We start from the raw sequence: 18,085 nt of genomic DNA, 5'->3' as shown, positions 1-18,085 counted from the left end.
TGATTTAGTTAAATCGACTAAACTATGCATTACAACAACAATTAAATATTGACAAACTGGGAATTTGAAAGATGGTAAAGTATTATTATTATTATTTTGTATACAAACAAAATGAAAATTTATCATACATCCTCGATTATCTTTAATGTTTGTATAAATTAATAAATTAATAAATGATTTAATTAATAAATAAATTACTTTAAAACTTGTACAATTATAAACTAAGGATAATAATCTCCTTCATCCTACGTGTAAGAAAACATAACTCTAGTGCACCACTTCCACTTTGACTGCAAACTTTAATATACATGGTTTAAATGCTGTTCAAGTTTAGCAACTTTTTAAATGATTTCGTCAGAAAAAAATGGCTACCAGAGTAAAGATAGAAAACTATTCGAAATCCATCGTCTTCGAAACTACTGGTGTCATTTTAAAGTAATTTCACGGCCATATTCCTTGAATGTTCCTTGATCAAGAATATTCCAACTTTTCCTATACGTGGAAAAACATGCCCGGAAGATGCGTGGTCACTTGTAGTCTATAAGTATACCAATCTGATTAAAATCATCTCCTCAATAACGCTACGCATGATGATCTGATAGCGACAAGTCGAAGGTCACCTTCTCGCGACCTTTCCACTAACCAATCGACGCCTTGCTTTGAAGTTTTTTGAAAGTGAAAGTAGAAGTCCAAAAACATGCGTTTATGTTTCTTATGACGACCGCATTGAAAGTTAAGCGACGTTCTTTTTCGTGAAAACCGTCCATTTGTTTAGGTTTAAGTTCTTTTAACTTTTCCCCGAACAGAATAGCGCTCAAAACACAATGGGAAGAACTATTTTGACGGTCGACCCTACGTTAGATCTTCTTGTACGAGAAGGTCGAGCTTTTAATCAGATTGTATGTATACAGGAGAATCTTAAGTCTTCTTGTTAGAAACTGCTGACCCAGTTTTAAACTTATTTAATACAATATTTATGACCTTTTGATGGCCCTCCTAAATGTTTTCACATTATTCCAATTTGCCAGAAGGCGTTGTCACTTCTCCGTGGTCATTTGTAAACAGTTAAGAATTCGGTTTAAATCCATGTAGGCATGCGGTTATAAATCCATTTAGACATACTTAGCTCCTTTTTGGATTTCAAATTTTTGTTTTTTGGTCCCGATTTCGGCCAGTGCTAAACAAATACTTGATATTTATTATTGTAAAAGACAGTACATACATATTTTGTTTCTCATTTTGCTTCTTTTTTAATTCAGTTTATCTTTCTGTAAGCAAAAACATATTAGTTCGAGTCTGATGTAGCCTATGCTTTTAGATCCAGAAGGAGCCCCAAGAAACGTAAAAGTAGACCGCATTTCTACAACATCAGTAAAAGTCGCTTGGGAGGTATGTTTTACAAGCTCTTACCATAGAAACTGTTAAGGAATAAATGAGACATAGAAACTGGGACCATTAATCCCTCAGTTCAGTCTGTTCGCTCAATATTTTCATAACCGCTGAGAACACTTTCATAGAGCTAGCATCAGTTGTTAACGTACAGAGCACACAACCCAAATCGCTGATTACTACAGGAATTCAAGGCCAAATAGCTTAACATGGTGTCCGCACGATATTGTCTAAACCACTGGGAAGATTTTCATAAAACAAGCATCAATTGCAATTTTTCGAAGACGATTTGCAGAAAGCACTTCCAAGGTCAACTAGGTAGAGGTCATACATGGAAGTAAAATCTCAGATAGCTTAACTTCTGTTCTCTCTATATCTTCTAGACTGCTGGGAAGATTACATAAAACGTAGCCTAAGGTCAAGGTCATGTTAGGGGACAAAACTCAGATATTTTAAATTTATTTCCCCTCAATATCTCCTAAATCTCTAGAATGAATTTATATTTTTCATTAAATTCGCATTAGTTAACCTCATCAAGACGACATGCAGAGTGCACAACCAAAGTCATTAAGATGTCACACTTGGAAGACAACGATCAAATAGCTGAAATCTTTGTCCGCCCCATATATCTTAATGGATTTTCATAAAACTTGTATCAATTGTTAGTCTCACCATGACCACATGCTTTGTGCACAACCCAGGTCACTAGATCCAAGGTCAAGGTCCTATTTGAAGGTTAAATGTCATTATCACAGGAATTCACTTTCCCTGTATCAAAGTGGCATCTGGAGGTGTTAATCGCCTTTTGCTGATAGCTCTGACTTTTCTTTTAACAAAAAACATTATTTCCTGTATTAATCATGGTTGTTACTTAATTTGGTGGACATTTTGAAATTTTTTTGAAAATGTTTTTGAGTCTGAAATTTGATTTAGAAGTGTAACCTCGACATTGAATGTTGATATATATTTCATTAAAACTGCTTTTGGACAATGTAGAAGTAAGACATAGCTGGAAAAAATATTATGGAGAACATCTTCAACTCGTATATATAAAATCGTACATTCGGTTTTATACTATAATAGATAAGATGACCCTTTTGAAACATAAAATACGACCAACAAATTAATAGCACACAAGGTTTGATTGGGTGTGTTCATCATTTGTAATGAAATCGCCCACCTAGCACTGCCTTGAGCAAACTTCTCTTATAAATGGGATAGTCTCAATGATCTAAATGGAAAAGAAAGTATATTAACACTGATTTCAGGCATGAGTATAATACTTATCTGAGGGTGTACTCCATTAAGTATTCAAATTGACTGCGTCGACAATATTCTCGTTGGTACAATATATGATATAATTTGTAATTTAAGCAACCTTTACCCAACACATGGAATGGAGACTTGCTTGGTTATGTGTTGATGTATAGACAGACAGGGAATATCGACTACATGGCGGTGAAGATGCCCGTTGTAAATACTGAGAAAGTACTGCCAAATCTTACCAAGTTTGTCGACTATGAGTTTCTTGTGAAAGCTTTCAATACGATAGGGGAAGGTCCTGCTAGTACACTAATAACTGTGTTTGTAGGGGAAACAGGTATGATTTTCTTTTACGTATTAAATCAAACCTTCAACTGAAATACGCATTGAAAAGCAGATTGGTTTACTCTAACAGCTCGCAAGCATTATTTATTTTCGGAACAGGTACTGACGTAGTGCAAGAAGCGATATTTGAACCCGTGACCAACGTAATGTTTGTTAATACCTTTTAGCTCACCTGAGCATTTCTCAGGTGAGTTATTGTGATAGCTTGATGTCCGTAGTCTGCTGTCTGTTCACACTTAGCTTGTGTGTGCAATAGAGGCTGCATTTTGTACTTGATCTTTGTGAAATTTGATCAGTATGATTGTCTTGATGAACTACAGGTCAATATTGAATATTGTTTATCTGAGAGAAGAAACTAGGTCACTAGGTCAAATCAAAGAAAACATCTTGTGTATGCAATAGGGGCTGCATTTTTCACTTGATCTTCATGAAATTTGATCAGAATGTTTGTCTTGATGAAATCTAGGTCAGTTTCGAATATGGATCATCTGAGTTAAAAAAGAAAAGGTCACCTGGTCGAATCAAAGAAAAACATTGTCTGTGCAATCGAGGCTGCATATTTCACTGAATTTTGTGGAATTTGATAAAAATGTTTTTCTTGATGAAATCTAGGTCAAGTTTGAATATGGACCATCTGTGGACAAAAACTAGGTTACCTGGTTAATCTAAAGAAAACTTGTGTTTGCAATAGGGGCTGCATTTTACACTGGATATTCATAAAGTTTGATCATTCTGATATTTTTGATAAAATCTAGTTCATGTTCTAATATGGGTCATTTGGGGTCAAAATCTAGGTCACCTGGTCAAATCAAAGAAAACCTTGTGTATGCAATATGGACTGCATTTTTCACTGGATATTCATGGAAATTGATCAGATTGTTTGTCTCGATCAAATCTAGGTCAGGTTTGAACAGAGGTCATCTGGGGTCAAAACCTAGGTTAGGTCACTCTGTCAAATCAAAGAAAAACTTGATGTGTGCAATAGGGGCTGCATTTTCACTGCATATTCATGAAACCTGATCAAGATAATTGCCACAATTAAGTCTATGTGAAGTTCGATTATGGGTCAATTAGGGCCAAAAACTATGTCACTAGATCAAATTAAAAAAAAACTTGTGTATTCAATAGGGGCTGCATTTTACGCCAGATATTCATGAAATTTGATCAGATTGTTTTTCTTGATGAAATCTAGGTCAAGTTCGATTAATAATCATTTTGGGTCAAAAACAATGTCACCTAGTCAGTTCAAAGAAAAACTTTGTTTATGCAATTAGGGCTGCATGTTTAACTGGATATTTAAGAAATTTGAGTGTATCGGCCTAAATGCTTTTCAAGTTCATGTGTGAAGGTCATTCGGGTCTAAATTATTAAAAACAGTTTCCGTAGCATTTGTCGAAAAGCATTAAGCCTATGCCCTTCAAACTTGTGGGGGTGATTGGCCAAATAGAGTAGATATCAGTATTGATTTTTTAAGATCCATAGGTTAAATGTTGAGAATGCAACAGCCGGAATGATTCCTCTAGGGGATGTTCTTAAAAAAATACAGAAAAAAATAGAGAACAGTTTCTTCAGTCAAACTTTCAGAAAGATTATTCCAGATTCTATATTATTCCTCGGGTGAGCAATCTAGGACCATTTTGTCCTCTTGTTTACGTACTTTTGGTTGTTCTTTCAGTGTACTTAAATAAAATATGTGTAATTCCAAAAAAAATAGTGCTAATAATATTGCAGATTCAAAATGGTTTAATTATCGCAAGTATTCACAGAATTTGCCTCCAAAAAAGTCTGAGTTTTCAACCAAGCAATCCAGAATTGTTGTCCAATAGTAAAGTAAAAGCGATATGAAATGTACTTGATCAGTAGTAGCTGGTTTTGTTGTCTAAGTGGTATCATGTAACCACATCAAAATGAATTGTTGTATAATTTAGCACCAACAGTTGCTCCGGTGAATATTGAGACGACAGCCTTGAATTCTACAGCGATTCAGGTCACATGGCAACCACCACCACCAGAGACACAGAATGGAGGCATATCTGGATACAGGGTATAATGTTTGAAAAAATGTTAAGGAAATAAAACATCTTACTTGAACACTGCTGTTTATGCACTTAATATCTGCCAGTCATGTGACTACGTATTGATTTGATCAAGATGGTGGATATGCTATTCACATGTTTCCTCGGGCAAGTCATCTTCAAGCAAATGAACACTCTTTTTGTTGTTGTTGTTGTTGTCAGACTGTATAGGGTTTTGCTATAATTATGTTACAACGTAGATGTTTATGCTAACATGGTCATCTTGTTTGCTAGAGTAAGTCTGAAACAACCAACAGTTCGTATATTGTTATTAATTCAATATCTGATGTTATCAAAACTGAAAGTTAAATGTATCGCAATCAGTAAGCGGTGAAGTGTTTTGAAATTGAGTTTGGAGAGCTGTCTCTTAACTCAAAACTTAAGTATCTGATAAGTTGATTTAGAGTACAGTTTAGAATCAGATAATGCCTAGGTTGCAATTTAGTCTGGCCCACAAGCAAAGGTTGGACACTTTTGTCTTTTGTTAGGTATAATTGTAACTTTGATGATTTGAACAGCAAATATAAAGAAGTTGTGATAAAACAGATAAATTAAATGACAGATCATGGCAAGGAGAATTCTCAAACATTTTTGTGATTAGGAAAGATATGAAATATTCTGTTTTTCATTTCAGATAATGTACTGGCGTAGCATAGACCCAGATAGTACAGCGAAGCAGGTTACCAAGCGTGAACAGACCGTGATACTTGCTGGTCTTCATATCTACACAGAGTATGCCATCAGTGTACAGGCTATCAGCTTGACTGGGAATGGACCCAAGAGTGCGGTCAAATATGAGAAAACTTTGGAGGGATGTATGTATACTGATAAGTTGTCGGTACTTTGATCTCTAATTCCGTTTAAATATGCATGCAAATACCTTGTTCCATTGTTTCGTTTTGATTCTTTTCTGCGTTCATCCGGTTCCAAATATTATCAGATGAGTGGTGCCATGAGAAAACCAGCGTAGTAGCTTTGCGATCAGCATGGATCTTGACCAGACTGCGCGGATGCTCAGGCTGGTCTGGATCCATGCCGGTCGCAAAGCCACCATATTGGTTTTCTTATGTCGGAGCTCAGATATTTTAAAGACTGTATATCTAAGAAAGTTTAAAGCACTTTGGTTGGCTGATTAATGAGTATCTCTAGCGCTAATCGGTTAAAAAGACTAAACTGTAAGACATCATGATAGGAATTGAGTACCTATTCAAATGTTAATCCCATTCTGACGTGTACTTCTATCCGAGTGTGTATACAAAGCTGCATCCACATTAAATTTGTTGTCAAATATGTACACTCGCCTGTGCTTTTAGGGTCTTTCCCATACTTGGTCTGGTATATTGTGGTGGCGAATTTTTCAGATATAAGTCAACTTTTATGAACGAGTCTGTTTTGTACAGCATCGATCGAAGCTATGCCAGAATGATTAATAATATTTTGAGAAATTGTTTGTAAATCTTTGTGCAGTTGAAATGCTTGTAATATTACATAAATTGCTCTTAATTTCAGTGCCAGGAAAGCCGGCCTCACTGGAGTTCTGGAACGTGACATATTTATCACTTGATGTCCACTGGGAGGCGCCTGTTAAGTCTAATGGCAAAATTATCAGCTATGAACTTTCCTATGTAAAACAAAACACTACCAGTATGCACATAGGTTTTAACTATACTTCGCAATGATACAATGTGATTAAAATTCTGACTTAGCGTCACTTGCCACTCACTGCAGTAGGTTCGAACATAATTAAGGATGGACATTTTTATGTAAGATAGCATACAGCTTAAGTATAGACGACTAGATTGTTTGGATGTGGCATTTCCTTTTCTTTATGACTTTTGTCCTTGTTGTTGTTTTTTGTTAAATGTCTGCCTTGATGCCGGTCTAATGAAGTATTTCGACCCCCATACTTAATTTTTAGAATAAGGACCCCCAGTCATTATTCTATAGAAAATGTGACTCCTTTCCTGTAAAATATTGACTCCCCTTATAAAAAACTCACTCCCTTTGAAAACTCTATAGAATAACGACCCCCGGTCATTATTCTATAGAAAAACTGACCCCTCCCAGTAAAATACTGACTCCCTAAAGATGACTCCATTCGAATCTCATAGAATAACGACCCCGGTTATTATTCTATAGAAAAAATTACTCCTTCCATGCAAATACTCACTGCCGAAATTACTACATTCGAACTCTCATACAATATCGGTTCCCGGACATTATTCCATTTAAAAAAGTTACTCTTTCCGTGTAAAACACCGGCTCCTAAAAAGACTTTCGACGATAATATCTATTAAAAAGTGATCCCCACCAAAACTAACGGACACATTTACTAGATCTACAACTCTAATACCCTCCATTGCCAATAGTTAACATTTTGATTGTACTACTACTACTAGTGCCGCTACTTCTATTGCTATTACTACATGTACTTCTTCTTCTACTACTACTTCTACTACTACTACTACTACAACTGCTACTACTGATACTACTATACCTGCTTCCACTAATACGTCTTGTACATCTACCTCTTCTTCTCCTGTTGCTGTTGTTGCTGTCACTTATTCCTCTGCTGCTGCTGCTGCTGCTGCTGCTGCTGCTGCTGCTGCTGCTGCAACTGCCACTACCACTGCCACTACTACTACTACTACTTTCTATTGTTGCCGCTACCGTACTTTACTGCCACTGCTAAGTATTGCAATTTCTATTAATACTAAGTTCTATGCTAGCAGTTTCTTGTGCAGTTTTCTTCTGAAGAATTACTTCATACCGAAGTTTGCAGGGATTATTGACACTGTGTGTTTTGTGAACGTATTGTGAATTGTTATTTTCCTGATAAAAAGTGTATACACCAAGATACAGCGTCTAGAAATAGAATCCCTTTTCCTGTTGCGGAATGCTCTGATTTCTGTGTCAAGTGATGGTATCTGGGGCTAATGGTCAAACGGAAGGACGGACGGACAAGGGCAAATCTATTTGCCCCCTCCCCCGAGTGGGGTCATAAATTGCAGCAATTAGGCCTTAGATACATGAGTTATCACTAAATTTGACCAAATGACCGGGAACCGTTTTTTTTATGGGTGTCAATATTCTTCGTGAGGTTCAGTTTTCTTCACATGGGGGAGTCATAGTACTATGATCTGGAGGTCATAATACTATGACCGTGGAGTCACTTTTTCTATGGAATAATGACCGGGGGTCATTATTCTATGGGGGTCGAAATACTTCATTACACCGGCATGTGCCAAAAAAATAACGGAAAGGAAAAGAAATCACAATTAGTCCGTTACATAAAGTTCTCGAAAAAAGAAATCGATGAAGTTGTTATGTTTGATACCAGCTTTCACAACTGAAAAAATAGAAAATGCCACTTTAATACTGTTTCATGAGTCATTGGTTATATACGGTTGGCAGATAATTGTTCAGTTTATCTTTTTGCATACTAACGAAATTTTCTTCAACAATAGCGGATAGTAAAGCAGTAAAGTTCGATCTTTCTGGCGACTTGTGTCAACTCAATATCAAAGATTTACAAGAAAATGTGACCTACTTATTTAGTTTGTCGGCAAGTACAGCCATTGGGCATGGAGGAAAAATAGAACGGAGTGTTACAGTAGGTCCACAACCAGGTAAAAATAGTTTTGTTGAGTGGCCAAAATATATTTGCTTGAAAAAATAATACACAAATAATATGATGAACAGTAAACTAGTAAGTTATCTTATCTTTTCTTGTAAGTAATTGTTCCTATATATTTTAGAAATGTATTAAAATGCTGTGGAACTTTATTAGTAGAATGTGGCAAACAATTGCTTCTAGCTGGATAAATCTCAAACATGTTAGGTTTTTACTTTAATACATATAGCAGTCTAATACATTTTATGTAGGTTACAATTAAATCAAACATTGTTAGCTAATTTTTGGATCATTGTTAATCTAGGTTCACCGGAGGCCCCAGATCAACTGAAAATCAATATGGAAACAAATGAACAAAAGCTAATGCTCGAATGGAAGTCGGGTTCACAAGGACAAATGCCCATATATGGACATTTAATTCAAGCTAAACAAGCTTGTAAGTGCAAAATATTGAATACCATTCAATTTTTGTATACTAGACAGTCAGTGGCTTAATACTATCGAAGAGTCATTTCTAACCTCTTAATTTCTAAACGGAATTTATTATGCCCTTGAATAATGATAAAATATCTTTTGTAGATATCTATTCTGTTCGAGTAAAATCAAACGCTTAGCACTCATTGAAACCAAAATTAACGAGTTCGTACCATTTTAGAAAAATAATGCGAACCAATCGTATCAAACAAGCAGTTGTTCCAACAAAACCTTGCTAAGAGTATTTGATATACATTTTCATAGTCTCATATTCTTCATAAAGTATAAACTAAAATGCATCTGTTTATTCTTTAAAGTTATTATCTTCCGACTGTATTATTAAAAAAGAAATCAAAAGCTTAACTTTCTTATTCTGTTGTCGACAAGTACTGTTTTATGTTTTGACGACTTATAAATATTCTGATTTTATTAGCAGACGAGAAAAAGTAAAATTATGTTATAGATTCCAGTCATTGGAAACATGTAAAACAGTTCGGTTATGAGACACAAGCAGAAATAAACTTGTCACAGTTTAAACCAAATACCGAGTACATATTACGAGTGATTGCATTGAACCCGTGTGGTATGAGCCCTTACAGTGCCCCTTCACGGGCTTTCAGGACACCCGCTACAGCTACTGGTAAGTAGTTTCAAAACGTATTGGTTTTAAAAATAAAGAATGTATTACATAAATATGTCAAGGCTTAAAACAAGTTTTACAAGTTAAATCATCCTTTTTGGATATGGTGCTTGCTTTTTAATTTTGTCTTTTGGCAGTTTCTGTGATATATAGGTCCCATAACATCAAATTCCCTCTCTAAATTCTAGTTTGTTTTAGTTCTGTTCATTGGTTTCTCATTTAGGGCGAAGCCATTATTTTAAATGGGGACCATACGCCGCTTTTCATTGAATTGCACTCTGTGTATCAAATGTATTACCGAAGGTTTCATGTGCACCGCCGTAATACATCTGCGGATGTCTCTAAATTATATTCTGGTACTAATAACATGTGTAAATGTTGAGTTCTACTCAACCGGTGAGTAGAGGTCGTGGACGGTAGCTTGCATTTCCACTACCGTTCATGAAGCGGCTCAGTCAAAGTGAGCCTGCAACATTATTTTTTTTTTCGTGTTGGGCGACCTGTGGGTTCCCACCTTTACTATTAGATTGCATAAACTAAAGAATCAAAGGTGATTTCTTGTGATCTTAAGATTTTTGAAATGCTTTATATTTACATTTTATGTCTTGGTCACAATCTAAAATGGTTTTATTGAATTGTACATATTTTGATTTTTTCCAGCCTCGTGTTGGGATTACTTTCCGCTGCTTATAGATGTTTATGAGCTTCAAAATGATGTGCAGAGGTCTCATGGCCGATTGGTTAAGGTCACTGAATTCGAATCACTTGCACCTCACCGCTTTAGGTTCGAACCTCGCTTGGGGTGAAGAACTCTTTCATGTGAAGAGGCATCAAGCTGGCTTGCGGAAGGTCGATGGTTTTATAACCTGGCTTGCGGAAGGTCGATGGTTCTATAACCTGGCTTGCGGATGGTCGGTGGTTTTATAACCTAGCTTACGGAAGGTCGATGGTTCTATAACCTGGCTTGCGAAAGGTCGATGGTTCTATAACCTGGCTTGCGGAAGGTCGGTGGTTCTATAACCTGGCTTGCGGAAGGTCGGTGGTTCTATAACCTGGCTTGCGGAAGGTCGATGGTTCTATAACCTGGCTTGCGGAAGGATGATGGTTCTATAACCTGGCTTGCGGAAGGTCGATGGTTCTATAACCTGGCTTGCGGAAGGTCGATGGTTCTATAACCTGGCTTGCGGAAGGTCGATGGTTCTATAACCTGGCTTGCGGAAGGTCGATGGTTCTATAACCTGGCTTGCGGAAGGTCGGTGGTTCTATAACCTGGCTTGCGGAAGGTCGATGGTTCTATAACCTGGCTTGCGGAAGGTCGATGGTTCTATAACCTGGCTTGCGGAAGCTCGATGGTTCTATAACCTGGCTTGCAAAAGGTCGATGGTTCTATAACCTGGCTTGCGGATGGTCGGTGGTTCTATAACCTGGCTTGTGGAAGGTCGATGGTTCTATTGGTCAACGAGAGGGTCATGGCGGCCCTATATCGCTCACCTGATTCGCTTGGTGGTTACATATCGGTTCCGATCGCGGTTCCTGATTCCAAAATTAGGGTCTGTGCAAGGGTCAGTATTTTTACGCAGAGTAAGATATTTAGAGTTTTTCATTAAACAGTTTTTAAACATAACGCGAAGCATTGACACGGGTGGTGTATAAAATGCATATAGGTTTGGTCCTTGTGATACAATGTGCAGACACCACAGAGATCAAAGTCTTACGTTCAGATACAGTTTTGTTAAAGCTTGGTTTTTGGGACAAAAAAGGCAACAAATATTCAAGACTTCTCAGCTTGAATATTATTCAGGTATAAAGTCTTAAAGTAATGTAATATAAGTGATGCTTTTATTTTTACTGTGTAACGAACAGCGCAAATAGAAATTCTAAACTGTTAGTTATCTTGGAAAAATATACCCAGCAATACTGCCGTTAATTTCAAGCACGATATCAACAAGAGGGTCATGGCGGCCCTATATCGCTCACCTTAATTAAGTTGCTTGTTTGAACAAAATTCTTTAACAAAACAAAAAATAAATCTGAAAAAAATGTTCTTTTATATAATTCTGTGTAAAACCAGTGAGCCCAAGGCGGGGCAATTTGACCACATGGGCATATTTTGGGATCACTACATGAGGCTACGTGCCTAATATCTAAGCTCAGGACATTACGGTTTCAGACAAGAAGTTTTTCATATACATTGTACATAGAAGTGTGTAATTTATGCTTAATAAGGAGAATTAATTCTTACTCAGTGGAACAGTATACTGTTTAGTAGTTTTCTCCCTTATTCGATATGCATTATTACAGTTTAGTTAGTTTTTGCTCTAGCGGCCCCTAAAAGGGGCCAAATGCCCACATTTGAACAAATTTAGGAGATGAGCATATAATTATGCTACAAAGTTTCATGCAGATCCATCAAGCGGTTCGTGAGAAGACTTTTAAATGTATTCTATCTTAAACTCTAGCGGCCCCTAAAAGGGGCCAAGTGCCCCCATTTCAACAAATTTGGGAGAGGACCATATGATGCTACAGACTAAGTATAATGAAGATAAGAAAATGTTTAAAGGTATTTCTACTTTTAGCTATAGCGGTCCCTAAAAGGGGTCAAATGACCCCATTTGAACAAATTTGGGAGAGGACGTTAAAATTATGCTACAGACAAAGTTTGATGAAGATCTATCAAGCGATTAAAAGGTATTTCTATTTTCGGCTATAGAGGCCCTAAAAGTGGGCTAAGTGCCCCTATTTGAACAAACGTGATAGGGGACTTCGCCGGGATGCTACAGGCCAAATGTGGTGTTATTTTGGTATTGATAGTTTCAGAGGGGAAGATGTTTAAGTGAAAAGGTGGACGACGAACGCCGGACCATCCACCTATACTAATAGCTCAAATATATATCAGAAACTGAAATTGTGTTTTATTTTATTTTTAGATAGCAAAAGATTCCTCGTATTCTCGCACACTTTCCTTTTGGAGAGTATTCATCTAGGTGATAAGAATTTCAATGCTTCGATGTTTACATTACGGAATACGACTTTCCTGCGCAGGGTGGTAGCCCTTACGTTTGACTATGAGAATGAGACAATTTTCTACAGTGAAATAATAAGAGGGGAAATTCAAGCCGTGTCCTTCGATGGAACGAATATTCGAGTAGTTGTTGAAGGTATGTTTAACTGTATGTTACTTTAAGTCTCTAACTGTCTTTAAAATCTAAACAATTTATGCTTACAAATGTAATTCAAATTTAGTATTGGTCAGACGTGAACGTTAATGCACACTTTAGTTACTCGACTGCCTGATCTTCTAATGGGATTTATTAACTATCACAACAGCAATCTTTAAGTGCCGTGTGGCGGCTGTAAAAAGTCTCCCCGTACTTTCGATTCAGTGTTGTTATATTTTCTAGTCATTTGGTATCATGAAGTCCATTCAATACCGATGTAATAGAGTTCTGCTTAAGCCGGTGCTAAGGGCGTGAGAGGTGTTGCACATTTCATTTCCTCTCATGAACAGACCCAATGAAACCGAGTTTGTTATTATTCTGCTTGGTTACATTCTATGCTTTCAAGGGATCTTTTTTACAATTTACAAATTTCATTTTCTGGTCAAACCAACGTGTTGTAACGTGGCTTTCCATGTTGGATATTTATCCTTGCTTTTTACAAATAGCTTTTGCTTTTTCTCCTTTATTGTGAGAAAATTAACAATAATTTCAGATGTAGGAGCAATAGAAGGCTTAGCATATGAAAGACTGAGTGGCGACATCTACATGACAAGTTATACCAACTCAACTGTTAGCAAAATCAACGTAAACGATGCGTTGAATAACAAGATAAGTAAACCTGAAATTCTTATACAACTGTCGGAAGAAGATCATCCTAGAGCAATAGCTGTTGATAGTTGCTTGAAGTAAGTACAAAATATCTTAATTCGTTATGAAAAAATATCATGATGCAGAATAAGGATTTGCTTAGAAACTTTGGTCAAATATGATGAAGTTGTAGTTTTCATTGACTTTAAAGTTACTATGTTCTAGCACTTGCAGAATACACATAAAGTTAATCTGTTATTACTTTATTCTATCTAATTTCTTTTAGACGTCTTTTCACATCATAGATCGTAAAAGTGTTGTAAGGCAGATGAACAGACGATTTCTGACTCCTAAAATGTAATGTATTTAACAAAAGTGTCAGAATGTCATACTTTACACCCGTAATTGCAAATTACATTACATTGCAAACCTGTAATTTTTAAGTTTCCATTTATTTGTGTTTTTTGTCTTTGAACACACTGACCCAGTAAAACAAATTTCACTAGAAATATTTGCGGAAAGTTTCTTGGTTCAAGGTGTAAAGAAATAAATTACGAAAGAAATGAAAATGTTTAATGTTCGTTTATACCGTAATATGTTATTATCTCCTCACGACAAGGTTTGATTGTCAGGATACGAGTTACATGGGAAGAGTTACATGGGAAATGCCTACGCCTTTAGTATCTTGAACAATGAATTTGGTCCAATCGCTAAAGTGACTATATCTTACACTGGCCGACAAACTATTGGTGCTATTTATAGAACTTGTATCTGATTGGTACAAAATTATACTTAGTATTTTACAACAAGTACTTGCTCTGACAAATATCTGGTTCCCTTTGACAAAATGCGTGATGCTGGAATCCAGCTATCAACCAGCCACAAATGACCTAAATCCTATGATTAACAGCAATTCAACAATAATTATAGCAATGATAGCATGAAAAAGGAGGCAATCACCATCTGTGCGTATGTGTTTTCAATGTGTCAGATATACAAATAATTCTGACAATGATAAGTTGGCAGATATGTTGATCCAGTACATGTACCTCTGAATGAAGACCACTTGGTTCTAAAGGTTAAATTAGTTCCGTGTCGAAATGACCGATTTGGAAATAAATTACTATCATATGACTTACAAATTGGCAATTTTCATTAATTCAGTAGCTATAACGTAAAGATACTAATTCAAATTAACTGCTTATCAAACTTGACCTAGATGTTACAGTAAACATATCCTGTATAATTTGTCTCCCACCGCTTACCATGCAGAAGTTGTGAAATGCCACAAATTAAGGGCCATAACTCAGCGAAAATCACTTAACCATTGCATTCAAACAATATACACAACAAGACTTGGTAATTGTTACTTCTGTTAAGTTTGGTTTCACTCAATCAGTAGTAATGGAGCAGTATCGCAGATCAAATAACTTGACATGACTCCTCTGAAAATCATTTAATCAGGACATGATGATAATATGCACAACTATGTTAATTTCAGCCTATCTGTATACAGCAAGTAGTGTAAACACTGTAAAATATGACAAATCAAGGGCCATAAATGACGACCGATGATGTGCACACCTAGGCTTTACAATGATGACTTCTGTGAAGTTTGGTGTAAATTTGTCCAGTTGTGTTGGAGGAGTTGCGTCAATTAACTTTGTGAAAGACAGATAGACGGACAGACAGACAGACAGACAGACAGATAGACAGCACTAAATCAGTATGTCCCCCACTGCACGTGGGAGGCATAATTCATTTAGGTGTCGCGAAAAAATATTTTGGCAATTTTTACTCATTCAAGGGTCATATCTCTGGAGATACTAATCTAAGATAATAAAATGGGTGGTTATCGAACTTAGCCTAGATTTTATAGATAAACAAACTTCTGTAAGTCGAAGGCTGAGCGCGAAACTATTGTATCTTGTTCTTTATTAATGTACAGTTACAATAGTTTCGCACTCAGCCCACGAAGTGTAGTGTAGTTTTGTTGCAAAACACTGTAGCAGACACCGATTTTTTACGCCCGCCACACCACCTACCCGTAAAGGACGAAACCATAATGGGTCCCGTTTTTCAAACGGGCGCATATAAACTCTAAATCTCGAATATAACAGACTTAGAATTGTTATTTATTTATTGTATAGGAATGAGTAACTGAGTAATACATGTAGTTTATCATTCCTCAAATACGAAGTGGTATAACCCTATTACGATATAACAAATTAAGATAAGCTGTCCATAGCATTGCCGAAAGCCACTTCAGACAGACCTATAAAACAATTATAGAAGGCCATTGCATTTCCCAGATTTTCTCTACGTGATGTATGAATGTGGAATTACTTCTTTACAATAAATCAGTTCTTGTATTTATATATTTTCAGATTAGTTTACTGGACCAATTGGAATAATGAGGAGCCAAAGATTCAGCGCATGAACCTAATAGGCGAAGATGTGGAGGCTATTATTACAAAGAACATTCGCTTTCCAAATGGTCTCACAATTGATCATAAAGCGAAGAAGTTGTACTGGTCAGACGCAGGGCTTGACAAGATTGAGAGGTGTGACATGGATGGATCAAATAGAGTCGTAAGCACTAGATCTATTTCTCTAATATTGATTCCATTCAGAAATAATGTTAGATGATAAGAGGACTGTTTCTTAATCGTTTAGCTCAATAGGGACATCGCAGATCTATTGGTCGCGGGGTTGTGACCTCGATCCACGTCGAAGCGCATATTATACGTAACGATTTGATAATTAAGAAATCATTTATAGCAAAAGAGTTTTTTAACACTACTTATGCACGATGGGCGGTTATACGTCGGGCGCAATAATTTCACTAGGGCGCAGCCCGAGTAAAATTATTTGTGCGACGTATTACCGCCTGAGTGTATAGTGTTAAAACACGGTTTTGCTATTAATTATTTCGATTCTAATATGCCCTTAATCTAAAACAGTATACAGAATATAGAAGCGCTCTTTTTCTGTCGCAACAAAAACGTTGACGTCAGCGCACGTTAACGTGACGTCATTCTACAGTACTGAAAGAGTGTTTTAACAGAGACAAGCATTTTAGAATTGATATTTTGTTAGGAGTCGCTTCGTCCTCGACCTCTGAATCGTGTGGAGCCGTTGGCAGTTACTAGTACTTGCGGAGAACAGGTTAATACTGATCCTGATTCCAGGGTTAGTGGTTAGATGAACCGCCCGCCATTGTATAACTGAAATACTGCTGAAAAACGGCGCTATGCCCTGCACAAACAAACAAATACAAATTCCTCCATAAACAAGTTTGTGTGATTTTTATTTAATACAAGAAACGAATAGATAGACATCGACGAAAGATTAAAAAAAAAAACTTGTAAAGCAGCAAAAGAGGTCATGACGGTACTGTTTAAGTTTAAAGCTGAAAGAAAACATCCCGGTGGTAATGATCATCGTAAATACTGTGCCTGAATGATAGACGAAATAAGGTCTAACATCCTAAATCCGATCGCTTCTCATTGAATAAGTTCTATATTTTATTTTTAGGTGATTATAAACTATGAACCACATCATTCATTTGGTCTCACTGTATACGACAACTATCTATTCTGGACGGACTGGTATGGGAAATCAGTGATGAAGGCCAATAAATATGACGGATCCGGTATGGTGCAAATTCGTAACGATATGAAGCAGCAACCAATGGGAATCATCGCAGTTGCCGAGGAAAGTGAAAACTGCATGATCAACGAATGCTATGGGGATAATTATGGTTGTCAAGATAAATGTTACACTGATGTCACTGGCCAGGCATTCTGTCAGTGTACACGTGGAGTACTTAACGCTGACGGAAAGACCTGTACGTATGAGTAACATTCGCACTTTAAACCTGCCGGAAAACAAATAATCGGCCTTAGTCGAAATTACTGAAAGTACAGACATGTTAGAAACTCTTCTCAACCGTAACTGTAGGAAGCCGCTGATATATAATGAGTAGGTTTACGTTGGTGCAAATTACTTGTATTAAAGAAAATATGGTTCTGACAATAATGAAAACCTTAATAGAACACATGAATTTTTACTTCGTCTTATATTTATTTCTTTCTGACATTTTACAGCATTGTTTATGAAACTTTGGGTTTCTCCCTACCAAGTTTATCCAAATCATTAAAATTTGCCACTTTACATGAGCCCTATGGAACGCTGTCACATTTCCTTATATGTATATACTTGGAATGCTAAAGATTTTTTTTCAGAATCCGCTTGGCTTAAAGAACGAAAAAATCAGTAGGTCTGTTATTTGAAATTCGTTTGGCAGAAATATTTCTTGGGTGACTATCAATATTGTTCAAGGCGTCGGCTTTTTGCCCCGGTATTCCAATGAAGAAACGATTGTCTTTTTACTTTTCCGATCAATATCGGAAAAGTAAAAAGACAATCGTTTCTTCATTGCACTATTTGTCACGTG

At 36.5% G+C, this 18,085-nt stretch overlaps 1 protein-coding gene across 2 annotated transcripts in view; it reads left to right on the top strand.

Annotated features, from left to right (window-relative positions):
- Window positions 1–17,698, top strand: part of LOC123563304 (protein sidekick-1-like) — an 89,970-nt gene extending 72,272 nt beyond the window's left edge. For both annotated transcript variants that reach the window (XM_053530799.1, XM_053530794.1), the window contains exons 32-43: window positions 1,319–1,389; window positions 2,764–2,989; window positions 4,926–5,041; window positions 5,707–5,887; window positions 6,582–6,716; window positions 8,540–8,701; window positions 9,011–9,142; window positions 9,644–9,820; window positions 12,748–12,978; window positions 13,532–13,724; window positions 16,014–16,218; window positions 17,164–17,698. In XM_053530799.1, coding sequence (XP_053386774.1) covers window positions 1,319–1,389; window positions 2,764–2,989; window positions 4,926–5,041; window positions 5,707–5,887; window positions 6,582–6,716; window positions 8,540–8,701; window positions 9,011–9,142; window positions 9,644–9,820; window positions 12,748–12,978; window positions 13,532–13,724; window positions 16,014–16,218; window positions 17,164–17,490 — 2,156 coding nt within the window. In that variant the 3' untranslated portion in view covers window positions 17,491–17,698. The remainder of the gene's footprint in view (window positions 1–1,318; window positions 1,390–2,763; window positions 2,990–4,925; window positions 5,042–5,706; window positions 5,888–6,581; window positions 6,717–8,539; window positions 8,702–9,010; window positions 9,143–9,643; window positions 9,821–12,747; window positions 12,979–13,531; window positions 13,725–16,013; window positions 16,219–17,163) is intronic.
- Window positions 17,699–18,085: the final 387 nt, after the last annotated feature.

This window comes from Mercenaria mercenaria, chromosome 2 (assembly GCF_021730395.1).
Source record: "Mercenaria mercenaria strain notata chromosome 2, MADL_Memer_1, whole genome shotgun sequence".
In the NCBI taxonomy this organism is placed as follows: Eukaryota; Metazoa; Mollusca; class Bivalvia; order Venerida; family Veneridae; genus Mercenaria; species Mercenaria mercenaria.
The sequence above is the reverse complement of the archived record's forward strand: the minus strand, read 5'-3'. Positions and strand labels throughout refer to the sequence as shown.